The sequence below is a fragment of the Condylura cristata genome, unplaced genomic scaffold, assembly GCF_000260355.1.
Source record: "Condylura cristata isolate star-nosed mole 26May11 unplaced genomic scaffold, ConCri1.0 scaffold00011, whole genome shotgun sequence".
NCBI lineage: Eukaryota > Metazoa > Chordata > Mammalia > Eulipotyphla > Talpidae > Condylura > Condylura cristata.
In genome coordinates, this window is record NW_004567112.1 from 23,773,779 (window position 1) to 23,794,078 (window position 20,300).

Consider the following 20,300-nt stretch of genomic DNA (forward strand, 5'->3'; position numbering starts at 1 on the left):
AATCCTTCTGTGATTCTGAGATATGCAAAAAGTTTAAGAACCATTTATTTATAGATTCAGCACATGCCAATGCAATCAAAAAACTTCTGCTAAGTAAAGAATGATTTTACTTTAGCAAGTTCTTCTCAATAAAGAAGGCACACAAAAGTACTTCATGATTAATTCTCATTTAATTAGAAAACAAAAATATGACTGAAAACTCCAACTAAATTTACTATAGTTTTATCAATTTAAAAAAAGTGATATCAGTTTCTAATATAATTATATTAATTTTTATAGATTATTTTTATATTAGTGTGTTTGCTTCTGAAATGCAGAAGAGATAAAGAATTGAACTATTTGTGTTCATAAAGAATACTTACAGTATTAAGTAATGCATCATATACAACATTCACAAACTTAGCATTAATCCCAGAGTCTTCTATGGTATTAAATGAAGTGATGGCATCTTTCTGCAAATTCAATTAAAGAATTAATTGTATATAACATTTTAAGGACCAAGTCATCTGCTCACTGTTGGTTTCAGGCACTCACAGATACTACATCTGTGGCTGTTCAAATATCTTATATAAATTGCATAGTATTTGCATACAACCTATATATACAGTTTCCTGTATATTTTAAATTATCTGTGGATTAGTTATAATACCAAATACAATAGAAATACTACAGAGTTGTTATACTGTATTGGTTATAGAACAATGACAAAAGTGTGTAGATGTTCAGCACAGACACAACCATCATATGCCTCACTACACAGTACATATTTTTGGTGGATACATAGGGCTGACTGTATTCTTAGTACTATTTGAAACATAACTATTCCTTCATGATTTCTAATACTTTTTAATGTGATGAAAAAAAGAACTTTTAGTGCAAAAGTGCTTAAAATGAAAGTAAAAATTATGGATTATTTAAATATCTTTTTAAAACTGAAAGAAGACAACATTAACATTGGTACAAATAAAAATCTTTAAGGCAATTAACCAAGTAAAGTAATACTTATTTGCTATATGTATAATTTCAGATAGTAACATGTATTTACATTTAAACAGTGATTTAAGTCAATATTAGGTAGAAAAAAGAGGGAAATTTATATTAATTAAATATTAAATTTGAAATCAAAAGTGAAAAGTATGGTGTATGTATTATTACCTTAAATGCTGCATTTAGTTCTGAGAAAGAATCAAATGTTGTTAGATAAAAATCATGTACTGCTTTCCAATCTCCTGATGTCTTAACTTTTTCTACATCTTCCCTAAAATAGAAAGATACATTAACCATACTAAATAGAAATCTTATTCAGATAAAATAGCTTTACTATTTTTACAAATAAATGTCACCAAACATGCAATTTGGAATACTAAAGCTAAATACATAGTATGTTCCAATTAAACAGATTCACTTAAATAGTTTATGAATTTATAATTCCAATATTAACCTAACTTCAATTTTCCCACTTACTGCTTTTTCAAAGTTTATTGTTGACATGTTTTTTCCAACTAAGTCTTCTTTTAACCAAACTTCTTGAGATTTTGTTTACATTCTGTTTCTCCTTTCTCACTTTTCACTCACTTCTTCAGGTAAACATTTACATTTTTTAAAGTGGTGACAGCTTATTCAGTTTATGTGTCACATAGTAGATGACATCTTATTTTTTAAAGAGAAAACATTCTATTATACAAACTTTCTGCCTTTTGCTTGTTTTGACATATGCGCTCTTATTTGGTGTTTCTTCTGCTTAAACATTACTTACCCTTTACTATTATTTATAAATTTGTTTTCACCTTCTACTCAAGACATCTAGTCTTCAGTGTTTTCACTCTTGGCTAATGTCTTATAAATGATCCACAGTTTAATCAATTTCTTATACAAATATCTTTAATTATACAAAGTACTGACATACACATGACCACATGTACATGTAATAATGACTGAAACTTACTGAAAGTCTTTCATTGTTTTGGACTGGGTAGGAAGGATAGGTTCGGGAAGAACTGGGGCCTTCATTTCAGATGATAATGCATCTAAAGAGAGGCGCTGTTTTTGTCTAACATCAAGACAAATTGGTGGTAGGTCTCTCACTGTGAAGTATAAAATACATTCAGTGTAATTAATCATAAACACTTTCATATTATAACATGCCTGGTTATTTCAACAGAAAATGATTTTGTACCACATTTACCTTGGGATCATATAACAGAAAAACCTACCGTCATTAAGGGGCATTTATTGTAGGTTCTATTGTACTCCCCCATCCTAATTTTTCCTAAAACAGACTTTAGGTTATATCTTACACTAAAAGTTATACATAGATCTAATGTAGAATTTCTTTTCTCTGTCCTCTTCCCAAAAGCTATCTTTCAAGGAATATTTTAGTGAAGCTTAATTTTTTTTATATTTATTAACTTTTGAATATATACAAATAGCATATGTCCTTTGCAGTTCTTTTAAAAAAATTTTAAGATTATTTATGCATACAAAAACTGGAGTGTAAGCCAGAGGTGCGGGATGTAAGAGTATTCACCAGAGTGGGGAGCAGGACAGATCTGAAACACACTGCGGAGGGAGCAGTGGGCGAGGCAGGAGAGGTCTGCTGTGCCATGTGGGTCAGCTCCCTGGCTGAGGATCAAACTCATGCTGCAGTGGCTGGTGACAGCTTGATAGCACTATGTCTTTAACTTCTAAGCCACCAGGGAGGCCCCTATGTCCTCTGCAGTTCTAAATTGACTTTTTAGGATTTCCTTATTAATTTGTGTGAAATTTTAAAAGTATTTTTTTCTCACTTTTTGCAAGTAGTTGCCAGTTGATTGTTCTGTTGCATTTCATAACCTTTAATTATGAAATAAAACAAGTGCAAAAATAAATATGTGTGTTAGTGAATTAATACAACACAAACACTTTGGAAAGCATTAACCATTCAAGGCATCAGTGCCCTTCCACACCTTTTCCCCCTTCACACATGCACATTGGTTAGACCGTCTATTTGAAGTTCAGTTAATTTCCCTCATTTTCCAATTCTTTCCATTGCCTCTCATTTTTGAGTTTTTACAATCCTGGTTTTACGATGGCTTTCAGTGTCGGTTTTCTCTCCTCCACTTTTGTTCAAGTATCCACTTTTCTAGCACTGCTCCAATTTTGATTCTAATCACCATGAAAGGGAGCAATGGTTAGTCACTTTTCAGAATTCCTAGGGGTTGTCTGTTCAGATCTTAGTATGAACCCTCTGCGTTCACCTGTCCTAGGCCTTCACCTGACCCCTCAGTGTCACCCTTTTTGCTGAGATTGGCCTCCTACTCTTTCCAATGACTGCATATTATCTTGGAAGTGTTTCTGTTCTCAGGTCAAACAGCCACAATGCTTCCTTCTGCTTCCTCCGTCTAGAAGCTAATTCCACACTGAGCTTATAAATTTTGGTGATTTGTCCCACTTATTTTTTGGGGCTTAGGGGAACGTTCTATCACTTAATTCTGTTATAATGATGCCTGTGAGTCTTAATTTGCTATAAAATTGGTCTGCTTTATTGGGAGTTGGGGAAGATTTAAAGAACAATGCTTCTGCTATTACCTTCACAGAATCTGTTGTTTACCTACCTTTTAGAAAAGTATTTAACTAACACTGTGTTAGTTAATTTGATCAACCTGTCTACTTAGTACTTGATATTTTCATGACTAGCCTTCCTTCCCTGAAATCAGGTCATAGAGCTCTTCTAAATCTGTGTTTCTTCATAGTACAGGTGAAGGGCGCACTTAGTACACTGCCTACTAAGTGCCCAAAAGACATTGTCTATCAGTATTTATGAAAATTATTATATAGTCATATTTCCTAAATGGCCAATTATAGAATACTGCTGATGAAAGCATGTCATTTCACATTATTTTTTGTATTTCTTCTTTCATAGATTAAATTCTCTTTTATATATTGGGGACTGTTACTGGGCTATGCATGTTTCATTAATCAGCTATTAGTAGATCAATTTTGAGGACAGTAAGTTTCATACTATCTATAAATATATGGTAAAGGCATTAGGTTTGGTGAGAGAGGTGGTAGCCTGGACCAGAGTGGTAATAGTAGAACTCATGAGTCGTGGAATTAGTCTGTGACCTATTCTAAATATAGAAATAATAGGATATGCTGTTGGAAGATGTGTGAGAGAAAGCAAAAATGCCAGGATTTGTTAAGAGAAAGACAAGAGTCAAAGGTGATTCAAATAACATAGCCTAACCAGCCGGAGGAATAACAGTGACATTAACAAAAAATCAAAGTTACTAGAGGGGTGGGTTTTATTATATATTGTTTGTTTTTGCTGGTGAAGAGAATAAGAGTTCTCTTTTGGCCACATTAAAAGATAAGCTTACACATCCAAGTGTAAATGGTAGGTAGATAATTGAATATATTGAGTGCAGGGGAGAGCTGAAGTTTATTGCTAGTGGAAATTAGTAAAACTGTAGCATTAATGAGATCCTTGAGGAAAGAGCAAGCAGACAAGAAGCCTAAGAACTGAGCTCTGGGAACTAAGCCCTGGAGCAATCTAGCTTTGGCAGACTATACTTTTCCTTATTTTATTTCAGAGTGAAATGTTAAAGGTAATGACTTTTATTTTTAATATAGCTTTAGCCTTAACTCATAAATTATGATAAAATATTCTCAATGTTTCTATTTCCAAAACCCGTAAGTTTAGTTTAACTAAACTGAGGAATCTACTTTTAAAAATTTTCAGCTAGCATGTTTAAAATTTTATTATCAATTTGAGTTTTATGACATTGCAGCTGTAGAATATAGAATTTACAATCCCTTATGAGCAATTTACTGAAAACAATTTTATGAAATTAAAAAAACTATATTCTAAAAAATGCACAAAATGAAGAATGATGTTAAAAATATATTAAAAATAAAAAAAATGAAATAATCTATATTCTGTTTGAAGGGCACAAAGTTAACTACAGCAAAAAATTAATGGAGCAATATTACAAGTATTTCCTTCTAAATAAAAACTGGAATAACAGGAATAAGTTGACTATAAGTACTTTATTCAACACTGCTGGAGTTCAACACTTCAGCAAGTATGAAGACATGAAAAAGATATTAAAGGCACAGGATTACAAAGGAAGAAGTAACAATATCCTTTTCAGATAATTTGATTATAACAGTAATTTGAACAATATAAACAAATAATTTGAAAATAAATTAAAAAAATCTACAGATCAATAATTGGAATAAGAGCTTAGAAAAGTAATTAAGATTAAAACAGATGAAACGATGTATAAAGAAGTCAGCTGCACTTCTAAATACCAGGAACAAAACAACTAGAAAGTATAATTTAAAAGAAGAAAAATTTGCAAAAATATAAATGATTAAGTGCCAATGAATAAATTTTAAAATCTTTATAAAGAAAATACTGAAACTCTTGTAGACTAAGACAAAACCTAAGTAAACAGAAAGCAGTACCATAGTAGTGTATAGAAACACTATAATAAAAGAAATCAGTGTTTCCTAATTGATTTAATGCAATATAATTAAAATTTCAGCAATATTTTAAAACCTGATAAACTATTTCTAAATGTTATACAGAAGACCAAATGGACAAGAATAACCAAGGTATTTCTAGTGAAAAAGAGTAAGAAGCGGAAATTTGTTCTAACAGGTATCAGAAGTCTAAGTTATAGTAACTAAAACAGTGTTCTTCTGACATAGGAATAACATAGCCTAAAGAAGGCTAAAGAAGACTAAAGAAGGCAGAAGCACATCCATTCATAAATGAAATTGTAACATATTAAATAAATGGCCCTAGAAAAAAGGACTTGCAAATATTGTTAACCATATAGGTAAAAAAATAAGTTGGACCCCCACCCCCTTTATCTTTCTTACATTGCAATAAATAAAATGTCAAAAGAAAAAATGTGGAAGAATTCTTCTTGTTTTGCTATAGATAAAATATTCTCTAAAGGAAAAATAAAAACCCTATCATCGTATCAATAGATGCAGAGAAAGCATTTGACAAAGTCCAGCATCCATTCATCATAAAGGTACTTGAAAGTCTTGGGATAGAAGGAACACACCTTGACATAATAAAGGCCATAAATGACAAACCCATAGCCAATGTCATTCTCAATGGTGAAAAGCTGAAATCCTTCCCCTTAAGGTCAGGAACAAGACAAGGATGTCCATTCTCACCACTGCTTTTCAATGTAATACTGGAAGTCCTAGCAGAACAATAAGACAAGAAAAAGGGATACAAGGACTCCAAATAGGGAAAGAAGTAAAACTATCACTGTTTGCAGATAGCATAATATACATAGAGAATCCCAAAAACTCCACAGAAAAACTTATCAAAATAATAAACCAGTTTAGTAAAGTAGCAAGATACAAAATCAACACACAATAATCAATAGCCTTCCTATACACAATCATGCTGAAGAAGAAGAAATCAAGAAAACCATTTCTTTAATAATTGAAACAAAAAAATCAAATATTTGGGAATAACAAAAGGGGTGAAGGGCCTCCACAAAGAAAATTATAAAACACTGTTAAAAGATATAGAAGACATAAAGAAATGGAAAGATCCTCTCCTCATGGACTGGAAGAATTAGCGTCATTAAAATGGTCATCCCACTAAAAGCAATTTATAGATTCAATGCTATACCTATAAAATTTTCAATGACATTTTTCAAAGAAATAGAAAAAATACTGATGAAATTTACATGGAGCCATAAATAACCTCAAATATCCAAGGCTCTTCTGAATAAGAAAGAAGGGAATAGAGGTATCATGCTCCTAGACTTAAAACTATACTACAAGACCATAATAATTAAAACTGCATGGTACTGGAACAAGAACAGACATACAGACTAATGGAATCAAATAGAAAACCCAGATATAAATCCACAGCTTTATGGACAGCTAATCTTTGACAAAGGAGCAAAGAATATACAATGGAACAAAGAAAGTTTGTTCAACAAATTGTGCTGGGAAAGCTGGGCTGCTATGAACAAAAAATGAAGCCAGATTATAAACACAAAAACCAACTCAAAATGGATTAAAGATCTAGACATAAGACCTGAAACCATAAAGTATACAGAAGATAATATTGGTAACACACTACACCACATACAACTTTGTAACATCTTTAAAGATACATCGCCCAAAGCAAGGATAGTGAAAAAAAGGGACTACATCAAATTGTACAGCAAGAGGGATACTACATAAAACAAAGAGACACCCCCACACAATACGAATGATAAAGGATTGATCACAAAGATATACAAAGAGCTGATGAAACTCAACAAATATAAAGTGAACAATCCCATCAAAAAATGGGCAGAAGAGCTATAAAACCACTTCTCCAAAGAGGAAATGCAGATGGCCAACAGGCATATGAAAAAATGTTGTGCATCACTTGTAATAAGGGAAATACAAATCAAAACCACAATGTGATACCAGCTCATACGAGTGAGAATGGCATATATTAAAACAACAAACAACAATAAATGTTGGCGAAGGTGTGGAGAAAAAAAGGAACTCTCCTGCATTGCTGGTGGGAATGCAAACAGGTACAACCACTATGGAAAGCTGTGTGGAGGTTTCTCAAACTACTAAAAATGGAGCTTCCATATGACCCAGCAATTCCACTCCTAGGTACCTACCCAAAGGACACAAAAACACTGACTCAAAAGGACACCTGCACCCCCATGTTTACTGCTGCCGTATTTACAATAGGGAAGATGTGGAATCAACCCAGATGCACAAAAACAGATGACTGGATCAAGAAGATGTATATATACACAATGGAATATAACTCAGCAGTCAAAAAAAGATAAACTAATGTTATTTGCAGCAACATGGATGGAGCTGGAAAAGATCATGCTTAGTGAAATAAGCCAGAAAGATAAAGAAAAATACCAGATGGTTTTACTCATAACAGTAGTATAAGTGATCAGGGGGGAAAATTATATATATAAAATTATATGTGTGTGTGTGTGTGTGTGTGTGTACACACACACACACACATATGCATAAATAAATCTTTTAAAAAAGGTGCTTTAATTTAGTCTATAATTTTTTAAAAAAATATGCATTCAGAACTGAGATACAGGCCAGAGGTGCAGGAGTGGTGAGAGGATTCACCAGACAGAGTGGGGAGCAGAACAGGCCAACTGACAAAGTACACTGCTGAGGGGAGCAGTGGGCAGGTCAGGAGAGGTCTGCTGCGCCATGTGGGTCACCTCTGGGGCGGGTATCGAACTAATGTGAAGTGGCTTTAGCTTCTTTAACCCATTGGACCACCAGGAAGGGCCCTCAATCTATAATTTTTATGCCCATCAGTAAATATAGAACTATCCAACTTCAGTAGTAAAACTGGACCAAGGTTCAGCAAATGAGATTAGATATCTCCGCAAATAATTCTTTATGGATTGTGTTTAGAAATTTTTACTAATAGGAATGAAAAGGCTTCTCAGCAGAAAAGAAGTGATTAAAAGTGTCCTTTTTTCAACACCAGTCATTACCTTTGAGGCTTCTCTGGTCCTCTTCCTCATCACCAGGCTTACCCTTCTTATCCCTTCCCACACCTTTCTTAACCTGGCTATAAACACCCACTATTAAATACAAACAGACTCATTCAAATATAAATTAACTTATTCACCCACAGAGCATATATACACATTTTTATACCCACTCATTTTTATTAATACCATGCTGAGGTGGAAGGGAAATTCTAGTTAGTAACAGAACCTGCTTTTGGCAAAGCCTACAAATGGGGAGCTCTCAGATAGAAGTAAAGCCAAGGTCCGAGGACTGTAGGGAAGCTTAGAACTAGAGACCCAGACGAGATTTATTGCTAGTTCACAGGTAACTTGGACTGAAGAGTCTGGCGCAATGATAACGTCCTACTTTAATGGGACTTGAGTCAGAAGGGAAGGCAGGCTCTTCACTCCCAGTAGTGAATGAAAGCCAAACTGCAGGATGTGACATTCAGCTACTAAGAAAGGAAGAATAACAGCTCACAGCTGCTCTCCTGTCCCTGACTATTAAGGCATTGTTTCCAGAGACAGGCTTTCAGCCTGTTCCCACAGATGGTTATTAAATCTAATTCAAAAGAGAAAATCAATAACTGTGGTGATGAGAGATTAATTAAATCTCAAACTGATATTATAAATAGAGCAGGCAAATTTTTGTGCTATCATATGAGCTATTTTCTGTAATATAGGACACCATAATACCTTGAAAAAAGCCAAAAAATAGTTATCAGTGAAAACTTGTTTAGATTCCATTCAGCCAATACTTGGGAACACTCTGTGCTAAATTGATAAGCAGTAATCATTTTCCCTTTCTTTTAATATAGTGTTGCCAAATATAGCTGGTTGCTTAGAAACATTAAGTAAAACACTTGAAGCCAGTGTAAGAAGAATAAGGGTAGTGGTGGAAACTGGCAGTATACTGAAAAAAAAAAAAAAGAAAACAAAAACATAAAACTGAAGATCCTAATAGAATTATGATAAGGATATGAGATTATCAGCCAAATTTTGCCAGCTCATTGTTTTCAAGAAGTTGTCACAGACTAATTTGGAATGGAAACTAGTAACATGTAGCTTTCCCCAAAACTCACATTTGGCACATGACTGGTAGACTTGAAGATTGTTCTGAGTCACCTAGTACAGAGGGCAACAGCAGCATCAGAAGCAAGCAGGTTTCTGTGCAGGTTGCGTGTTCAGTAGGAGGAATGTGGTCCTCCATTCCCTACTCTATGGCTGCAGAAGAAACACTAACAGAAATAGTTTGCTGATGGAGATGCACTGTTGCAAATGTTATACCCTAACTTTCATCTCCAAAAATATTCAATTAAATAATAATGGAAAAAACACCAGCCCAAAGTAAGAACTAGTTCCTATGGTTGGCTGGCTTGCTTACTTCAGTTTAGGTAAGTGGCTGAAACACCTGAGGTTTGGGTTTTGACGCATGAACTGAAAGAGATGGCCAAAGTCAGTTGTTTCCAAAGTTCCAGTGAACTTCAAGGGCCTTCTCTGAGCAATGGAGCTGTGAGAGTGGGTTTACTCAGAGCAACTCAATTTTTGTGTTTAATTGTAATGATGCTCTAAGGAATATTAAAAATTAATTTGCTACAAACATTAAAAATGAACAAAAACAGGGTTAAAAAACACTGGTTTTAAACAATTTCTCACTTTCATTGTACAACTATTTAAGAACAAAATAGACAGGACTTACAGATACATCAAAAAATGTAAATTTATATTCTATTAGGATGATCTATATGATGACTGTTAACAGATGTGGAAGACATGGGAACTTTAATATTCAAATATTAAATGAACACATGATTTTAGTTACTTCTTGCCCTATAACAAGATGGAAGTTTTGAAATTGGCTTCTCTTTGGATCTAAACTTTACATTCAGCTTCTAAAGAAAGAGACAGAGACAGAAGAGTTAATGGTTGATATTTTATACAAAGGACCAGGAATCACAATAGCACAAGATGAGAAATGTACCCTGTGCAGATTGGAACAGAGGGGTCTAACTGCTAGTAATTTGGTGTCTGTCATCACCAATATCCTGGCTGGTTTTGTACTTTGCTTTTTTAACAGAAGATAGAATGAACAGGTGAGTCTAGCTCAGGTTATTTGTACTTTGTCTCGTCTTACAGTGAGTGGGGTGATGAAGTCCCTGCTGTTTCTTGTTCTGCTGTCTAAATCAGGCCAGGACATGCACTTACCTCACAGCTCTACCCTGGGGAACTCTGGCCAGCTGGGGAAGCCATATTCTTGCCAGACCTTACATGGCATCCAAAGCACAGCTCTGGCAGACATCCTATTAGTGGTCCTTGTTCCTCAGGACTCTCATGATCCTGCCCACAGCCTTTTCTGAAAGGGGCTATTATCCATTTGGGAAGAAGCCAGAGCCAGGTATGACTCAGAAGCTCTGTTCCAGTCATCTCGGGAATGTTCATCTGTCAGTGGCAATACTGTTCCTTCTTACCCAGGTTTGTGCTTGTTACTTAGTTTTTCAAAACTGAAACAGTATTGTTTATGGATGTACAAAGGGAATAATTTTTTTTTTTTAATATCAAGTGAATAGAAGTTATCCCTGGACCAAAGGGTGGGGCAATATGATTAAGGCAGGATCTGTGGGGCTTTTAAGGTGCTGGTTAAGTTTTTTGTTTAATGAATTTGAGTGCTAACTTCATGCATTTTCATTTTATTATTATTAGGACTACATACAAATGTTGATTACATTCTTCTATATTTGTCGCATTTCAAATTTTAAAAAATGTGTGTAGAGTTACCCAGAGGTAAAAAGTAATAGAAATGCCCACCCCATCATAATCCTTTTCTCTGTAACTTAGCCATGTCAATACTTTATCACTCACATTTACCGCGTTTCAGAAGGCATTGAGTGGAATACTTTCAAGTGCTTTCTTTACATTTATACTCTACACTTATATTAGCCATACAACTTCATGTAGCAAATGCACAAGAGCAGAATAACTGTTCCATTCTCATCTAATCTATAAGGATTCAAACCCAGCCCTATCAAGTTATAAAACCCACATTCTTTTATTTTAAGATTTATTTTATTTATTCTTACAGAACTAGGGTACAGGCCAGAGATGTGGAGGGTAAGAGGATTCACCAGAGGCAGAGCAGGGAGCAGAACAGGCAGATCAATGAAGTACACTGCTGAGGGGAGCAGCGGGTGGGTCAGGAGAGGTCTGCCAGGCCATGTGGTCACCTCCAGGGCATGCGGGAATCGAACTCATGAGGAAGTGGCTTTAGTTTGTCAGTGCTGTGCTGTAACCTGCTGTGCCACCAGGGAGGGCCCCAGTTTATTTTCATTATTAAATAACAAATTTTCTACCATGTGTAAAAACAAGTAGTAAAGCTAAATCCTAACTCTAACTGGAAGTGGGAACTAGTAAATTATGCAGTGTCAAACAAAACGAACTCAACAAGGATCAAACATCGTCAGTGCTGGAATAATTAACTCTTTAAATCATAAAACTTAGGTGTAGAAGATACTTTATAATCCATAATGCCTCATTAGCCTCATTTTGTAAGCAAATTAATGAAAGCTCCTGATACCCAAGTCTAATGTCTAAAGACACAGTTGAAGGTAGCAGTTAATTCAAAGATGGGGTTCTTGTTTAATATCGTAATTCTTAGGGTCTGAGCACTGAGGTAATATATGAGCTACAATCGGAAGGTCCCTCTATCAGTGCAGTACTTTGTGCTTCTGACTACTTCCTTAGAGGCAGGCAGCTGAAAGGGGGAGAGAACAGTGCATTAGTCATAACAGGTGGTGTTTAATCACTGTCTATAGGATAACTTTTGTGAACATTTGGCAAAAAATAAAGTTGAAGGTGGGAGAAAGAAAGGATGAAAGTGGGAAAAAAACCCTCTGACTCATAGGAATTTAGCCTTCACAGCCAAGTAAAGAAATACATTGATTGTTTCTTAAGGTGTACTTTTTCATAAAGTCCAATGATGTGTGTTTATACAGCTTTAATAAAGGCATAGACAAAATATTCTTTTATGAACTTAGAAGAATATTCAAAGGTCCTTTTATAGTGAGTTATCTTTAATGGAACAGTGTCTTACACAATGTGTATTTACATTTGGTTCTATTTGCATAAAGAAATACAGGAAGGAATGTAAAAGGCACAGGAAAGAGTGTGAGAGACATCTGAAATATAATAGTGTTGATTTTGAAAACTATTCAAAAAATTGCTATCAAGAAAAGGAAAGGATAAAGAAAAAAGCTTAAGGGGCATGCAGATGATATAGTAGGCAAGTAAATGCCATACAGTACTCAGAGTTCTTGAGGGTGTCCACCTCTCCCGTAGGCAAGTTCAGAAGTCAGCCCAATGACCTAGAGAAAGAGCTGAGAGATTCAGTTCACAGTCAGTGTCTAAGGAATGTGGCTAAAGGGTCACTTGAGGCCTTCAGAGGTACTGCTGTAGGGCAGGAGTCCCAAGGCAGCTGTCGCAGGTCCTTTCTCTCTGGAGCGCGAGACCTGGGCTGGGTCCCCTTTCTGCTCTCCCATTGTCCCTGGAGAACTGAAAACTGCACTTTACCTGCAAATTGATGACAGGATTCCACTGCACAGCTTCTATCACTTTGAACTGAAAACTAGTACTTTCTTAGCTATTTCAGAGTGACAGAGACCATGAGACACCTTTCTCCAGTGTTCAAAGACTACACTTCTTTATGCAACACCAGGGTCCTTCCAGAGTAAACTCACGAAACAAACTGAGCTGGGGTGGAATAGTCATGGAGGTAAATATTAGAGTTCACCTCTACACTCTTCGGAATTACTGAGCGCGTAAAGATACTTTTAAGATTTGAGAAGAGTTGCTTTCTTAGTCACTTTTAAAGCTTTATTTTACTTTCTTAAATCACTGTTCATTTTTATACAGTAATTGGTTTCTTCCCTCCGCTATATTCCCCACTGCTCTCCTGCCACATCCCCATGAACCATAACTTGTTCCCCCGTGTTCTTCCCTCTGGTTTCGAACTGTTCCCTTGCTGTTTACCTCAGGCCTAGGGGCAGCCAACTTACTAGTTTTATTTTTCTTGACCTTTTGTTCGGTTTCTATCTGTTCCCCAGATGTGAAGCCATCGATATTTACCTTTTCCTTCTGATTTATTTTGGCTAGCATAATACCTCTTGCTCCATCCATGTTAGTGCAAATGCCTCCTTTAATGTTTTACGGTATGTGTGAGAAGAGCCTACCACTTTAGAAAGGAAGATACAAAAAAGTAATAGAGAATGGGGCACTAACCCCCTCCCAGTTTACTTATCATTTATATTATTTCTCTGGAGATGTATCATCCCTAGCATCTGTTATAGTAGGTAAAACTCCTACACTGCTCTGATCTTTAAAAGGACAGCCAACTCAACAGGCATACCTAGTCACGTGATCTACAGGGAAGAAAGGCATCCCTCAGCTGTTAGGTAAACCCACGCTGGGCTTTTGCAGCTTCTCTTAATACCATGTGAAGATCAGACAGAGAGACAAGCTGTTAGAGAATACCCAGCATAGGTCCTGCTACCAGAAAAGGAGGAGAACTGTAGTAACTGCCAAGAATGATGCATCATTGAGGAAACAATGTTATTGGCAATGCAAGAGAGGCTTCCCAAAGATCAAGGGGTTAGAACTATGCCTACATTTGGAAGACTTAATGTGACTTCTCATTCAAAAATAGAATTCCTTCAGCAGCAGCCCGGACATATGAATGCCATGTCACACCTGAATTCAGGTGGTGTCTAGGTCGACAGCTAAGAGAGGTGAGCACCAATAAGGCAAGTCTACTGAAAGGTTTATTACTTTTCTAGAGTGGTGGGACAGGGCTCAGCACAGATTCCAAAAGACCAGCACAGTAGAGAGGGAAACAGCCAATGGCGGGGGCGCAGGCAGTGGCCCAAGTTCAAGGAGGCCAGATACAGCCACTCAAGGAAACAGGGAGATTGTGAGGACATAAGCAGAAGACAGGTTCAGAAATCAAGATATTAGCACAGCTAGTATGTAGTAGAGAAATGTCAGAATTTGGAATCAAAAGGTAAGAAAGTGTTTCATTATTGATTCCTGATTCAGCAAAGGCTAAGAAATCTCAACAATGCAAACCAACTTATGGCTAGCCATCATTTCATTTTTACTTCCTATCATTCTCCATAACAGACATTTTCTAAAGATTCCTAACCCTCCATTGAGGGGCGAACCAAAAAGATATGTGTGATGACTGAAACTCAGCACTGGTGAATAGGGCCTATTTGGGAACAGGATCTTTGCCAATGTGATCAAGTTCAGATGAAGTCATCCTGGATTGTGGTGCAGCCTGGTGTCCCTACCAAAGGGGGACAAGTTGGACGAGACACAAAACTGGGGAAAGGCCACAAGAAGACAGAGACGGAGACCCGAGTGGGACATGTCCAGGTCCCAGGGCCCCAGGACTGCTGGTAAGCACCAGCACTGAGGGACAGGACTGGCACAGGTTTTCCCTCCAAAGCTTCAAAAGGAGCAACCAGTACCTGGATTTCAGACTTCTAGGAAACATTCTATTGTTTTAAGCTGCCGAATTTGGGCACTGTTAGAGCAGCCCTAGGAAATCAGTATACCCTCCAGGAAGAGCACTGCATTCAAGCTAGAAGGAAATTCCCTTATTTCTACTTCCTCCACCGACGTTCTGCTCTTATCTCCCCCCTGCTCCACAGCCTGAGTAAGAAATGCCCTTCTCTTCTGCTGGAGTGAGCACCTCACGTCTTGCCCCCGCTCCTCCTTGATCCTGTCCTCTAACACTTTTCCGCTCTGCTCATTGTATTACTCAGTGGCCCTACTGCAACTTCAGGATCTACAGTAGATCCTTTCCTGTGACCATCATTTCAGTCTGCATTCACTCATGCATTTTCATCACTAATCTACCCTTTTCTTTTTGTGATTTGAATTCTCCTACTATCATCCCATTGAAACTGTTTTCTTGAAAATCACTAATGAACATGCTAAACAACAAATCTTTGGACTTGTCTCAGTGCTTACTCACTTTTGTCCTTTTCTAACGACACTTTGACCAAGTCCTCGTCCTTAAATTCTTTCTCAAGTCACACACAGCTTGGTTCTCTTATCTCTCTTTTAGCTTACTTCCACTTCTTTCACTAGTGCACCTTCTTTTAACGGAGATATTATACAAAACTACCCTTGACTCTCTTTTCTTTTCCATGTCTCTTCCATTCATTAGCTGTGCTGAATCCATGCAGGGCAAGTCACATAAAACTCTGTGGCTTAACTTTCCTTACCTTTAAAATGGGAAAAGAATGCCCAGGCTGCTGTAAGGCTCAGGCTGCTGTAAGGACTGCATGAGTATGTCAAGTGACAGGCGCTTAGAATCAGGTCTGGAATACAGTAAGCCCATAAAAAAGTGTTGTTATGGCTGCTATTACTAGTGCTCGGGTTTATCCACTCTCACAGCTTTTTCCCCATGTTCCCTCATTTTATTCTATGCAGCAAATACTTGCTAAAGATCTGTGACAAACAAGGCCGCTCTTCAGGGATTACAGAGGTATTCTTTCATGGAACACACAGTGTAGGTGAGGGCAGTGTGCAGTCACAGTACTGAGGGTTGGCCATTACAAGAGGTAACAACAAAAAAGCCCAACCTCAATGGTAAGAAAAAGAAGGGATGAACTCTGGCTGGCTGAAGAGAAATAGCAAGAGTTTAGTAAAGAGGTAGCTTTAAATAATAGATAGGATCTGATACGAGAAGGCAGAGTGCCTTCTAGGCAATGGGAACAGATTGGCAAAAACTGAGAACTAAGAAGGGGGGAGACATAAAGAAGAATGAATGAAGTGCAAGGCACATGCAGGAGAAAAGTAGGAGACAAAGGTTAAAAGCTATTGTCCTATTATGAAAATCTGTGAGTGTGAAGATAAAATTTTTTATTTCATTTTGGAAGCCGTAGGGAGTGATGGGTATGCATTTAGAATTGTGTGATTAACATGATTTATCAACTAAGAGAAACCAGTTCATCAGAAATTTCCTCCATATGTCAGGTCAAAAGTTCTATCTGTCAAAAAAAGTGGCGTGAGGGCCCTTCCTGGTGGCGCAGCGGGTTAAAGCACAACACTAAGAAGCTAAAGCCACTTCAGCATGAGTTTGATCCCTGCCCCAGAGCTGACCCACATGGCGCCGCAGACTTCTCCTGACCCACCCACTGCTCCCCTCAGCAGTGTACTTAGTCAATCTGCCTATTTTGCTCCCCACTCTGTCGCTGATAAATCCTAAAATATGTATGATTCTGTAAACCAAGTAATTCCTCAAGAAAAAAAATTAAAAATTAGAAAAAAATATACATAATATGAAAAATGGCAGTCACTTTACCATTTATTGTGGAAGCTGCATTTTTAATTTACTTGAATGAATGTAAAAGGTGGCATTGGTGGCATTTCAAGAAGTTTATTATAAAACAATCTTTTTTTTAAAGTAATTTCAAAAAGTCTAATTTATTATTTTCAACAGGTTGGTCAGCTGGCCCAATTCCATTTCTTGGAATAATTGAACACTAGTTATATATAACTTTTTTTTTTTAAGATTTATTTATTTATGCATACAGGCCAGAGGTGCAGGGGTGGCGAGAGGCTTCATCAGAGACAGAGTGGGGAGCAGAACAGGCAGATCAACGAAGTACACTGCTGAGGGGAGCAGCGGGCGGGTCAGGAGAGGTCTGCTGTGCCATGTGGTCTCCTCTGGGGCAGGTGGGAATCGAACTCATGTGGAAGTGGCTTTAGCTTCTCAGTGCTGTGCTTTAACCCGCTGCGCCACCAGGGAGGGCCATATATAACTTTTTTTTTTACTCACTAATCTCCCATCTGTATTGTACCTTGGTTGCAGGGTTATCAGCAACATAGCTTTGTAATATACGATACTGGTAATGAATGGGCACTCTCATTTTTTCTTGCATCCTTTCAAACATTTCTTCTTACAAATCAAATGAAGCAGGGCATCCCTGGAGGCACAGGGGTTAAGTGTCAGCACTGTGAAGCTATCCGCAGCCACTGGTGAACCCTCTCAACCCCCCACCTCCCACCTCTGGCCTATACCTCACCTCAGCATAAATAATAAAAAAAAAAACAACTTTTGAAAAATTAAAGGAAGCATCATTTTTCTTAAGCTTCCCTAAAAAACTTCTTAAAAATTAATAAATGCAGATTGTAATTGAATGTATTAATAGCAGAGAGTAAATTGGCTATATCTGACATGTCTATAATGTTTATGTGAAGTTTTTTATTTCAAACTACCTTTGAAATAAAGTTTCATAAATTTTGTTATACTGGCTTTCCTCAGATTTAAGCATTTCATGTACTTCCAACCACTGCTCAAATAAAGGAAATCCACTGGATTTTTGCTTACTGTGTCGGGCTCCCTAACAAAACTTTCTTACTATTCGCAAACTTTTAATTTCATTCTCTACCTCTTGGTAACAGTCACCTAAAAAGAAAGATTGTTTACTTATATTATGGCCTTCCCTTGTGGCACAACAAGTTAAAGCACAGCACTATCAAGCTATCGCAGCCACTGCAGCATGAGTTAGATCCCCGGCGGGGGAGCTGATCCATGTGACATGGCAGACCTCTTCTGTCTCACCCACCGCTCCCCTCAGCAGTGTATTTCAGCCCACCTGCCTGTTCTGCTCCCCACTATGTCTCTGGTGAATTCTTTCATCCTCCTCCCCCACACCTCTGGCCTGTACCCCAGTTCTGGAAGCATAAATAAATAAATCATTTAAAAATACTATTTATTATTTTTTATTGCATTAATTAACTGGACCTATCAGAGTAACACTGAATAATTAAAATCCAATCTAAAGAATAATCTACTTTTAAAAATTTTGTTACTATACAGAGACACTATGTGCACTTTTAAGAATTAGGTTTAAAAACTTTATTATTATTTTACCATTCTTGATGTTAGGGAAAACAAGATGTGTAGGTGAACTTCTGTTTTCAGCGGCTTCTTTCTTCTGGTTAACAGTTGAAATAAAACTGCTGAAAGTGGAAATCTGGCCTTTGGCTCCTCTTTCCAAACCCTAAAAGTAGAAAAGTTTACATTGCAGCATAATTCCAGCTAGCTATATTAAAATTGTAATAATATTATTTTATTGCAGAAATCATAAACAGTTATAATAGCTTTTAATCTGATATACATAAAATTGACTTACCTTTTCTAGGGACAAATTATTTAGTTATAAAAAAAGCCATATCATCTAATTGTGGATAATAAATAGCTCCTACCTCACAGTGTTATTGTGAGGATAAACTGAGATAATAGATACAACACAACACAGTTCTTGTACATTGTACCTGTTCCATTAATGTTAACATTTTTAGCTTTGTATTTATGTAACATGTTAATTATGACTCTACAAATATTGTTTTCAATAGTTAATATGCATGTAATACCCTACTGGTTAATTCACTGAAGGTTTTCTTGTCTTTTGCTGCAGCTTTAAAAGTTTAAGTAAAAAGACTGTATTTCTATTCAGGCACCTGATGTATTTTGCATACATCAGGATTAAATAAAAACAAGAATGCTAAGCACGTAGGGATTGTTCAATGCACAAACAATCTTCCTATAGCACAGAATCAATACTCCTGCCACAAAATGTCAAGTATAAGTGCACAGCCTAATATATAGTTAATCTGTATAATTATAAAATCATCATCAGTATAATGTTCAGTTAGTACAACTACTTTAGAGCTTATTCTCAGTTCTCAGCTTTTTCTAGCTTACACTATGTTCCAGCTTCTAGATGCTTAATAGAATATAGTAATTTCTTCCTTACATCCACTTCTTTAGGGTAATTTCTTTACTTTTATAGAACAGAGTTTTTGTTCATTTCCTCTTTACTCATTCACCAGAAGACTAATTTCCATTTATCTTGTTAGAAACAGCTTGTATGCCATGTAACAGAAAAAAACATTCCCATTCACCACATTCACTCCCTACACTTCCATTCCTCTTACAGTTAAGAGAAACATCTAATTAATTCTAGTGGGACACAAGTACAAGTAATGTCTGTCCTTCGTGGGCCAGGAAGCACTAATGCTTTTCAGGCCAGTTTCCACTTCTGCTCTCCTTCCTCTGAGGGAACCAGAGCCCAAAGTGAGATGTAGAGCACTCACTGGCTTGGGACTATGAAGAACCTGTGCAGAGCAGAGCCACTGGTAACCACCATTAGACTCTATAGCATCAGCCATAAATAAAACTTGAGAATTGTCAAACATTATAATGTGGAGCCACTTTGGAAATGCAGCGCTACCTACCATCATTCCTCTGTTACCAGTTTCACCACCTCAGTCATTTCTGCTTGCAACTTAAGTTATAACAGTTCTCATATGGGTACTTCACGCTGGCATAGAAACTGCCTGTCTACCATAGAGTTAGACAAACAGTGAATCTTGGACAGAGATTCTGTACTTTTACAGTAAATTTACTGCATTTCTTCTTTCATAAAAGAGTTTAGTATTGAAAAGAATCTACAAACAATAAATGGCAGATAGCATACAGAATAGATTTTAATAATTATTTAACTCCTTTATTTTATAGATGAGAGAATGGAATTTTTTAGAGACTCACCTGAAATCATTCAGCATCATGGACACTATATGAGAACTTCAGGAATACTTTAATGAGCTAAGCATCTACATGCAACTTTGTATGTATGACATCCTTGGCACTCATAGAATTTGCTGTTTGTTTTGTTTGCTTCTTAGTTAGATTTAGGCTCAGTGAGGTCT

The 20,300-nt window shown here is 36.6% G+C and overlaps 1 protein-coding gene across 1 annotated transcript in view; it reads right to left on the reverse strand.

Moving 5' to 3' along the window:
* Positions 1 to 18,584, reverse strand: part of HECTD2 (HECT domain containing E3 ubiquitin protein ligase 2) — a 49,392-nt gene extending 30,808 nt beyond the window's left edge. The window contains exons 1-4 of the mRNA XM_012723407.1: positions 18,460 to 18,584; positions 1,946 to 2,084; positions 1,156 to 1,258; positions 363 to 452 (exon numbers count right to left, since the gene is read on the reverse strand). Coding sequence (XP_012578861.1) covers positions 363 to 452; positions 1,156 to 1,258; positions 1,946 to 2,010 — 258 coding nt within the window. The 5' untranslated portion in view covers positions 2,011 to 2,084; positions 18,460 to 18,584. The remainder of the gene's footprint in view (positions 1 to 362; positions 453 to 1,155; positions 1,259 to 1,945; positions 2,085 to 18,459) is intronic.
* Positions 18,585 to 20,300: the final 1,716 nt, after the last annotated feature.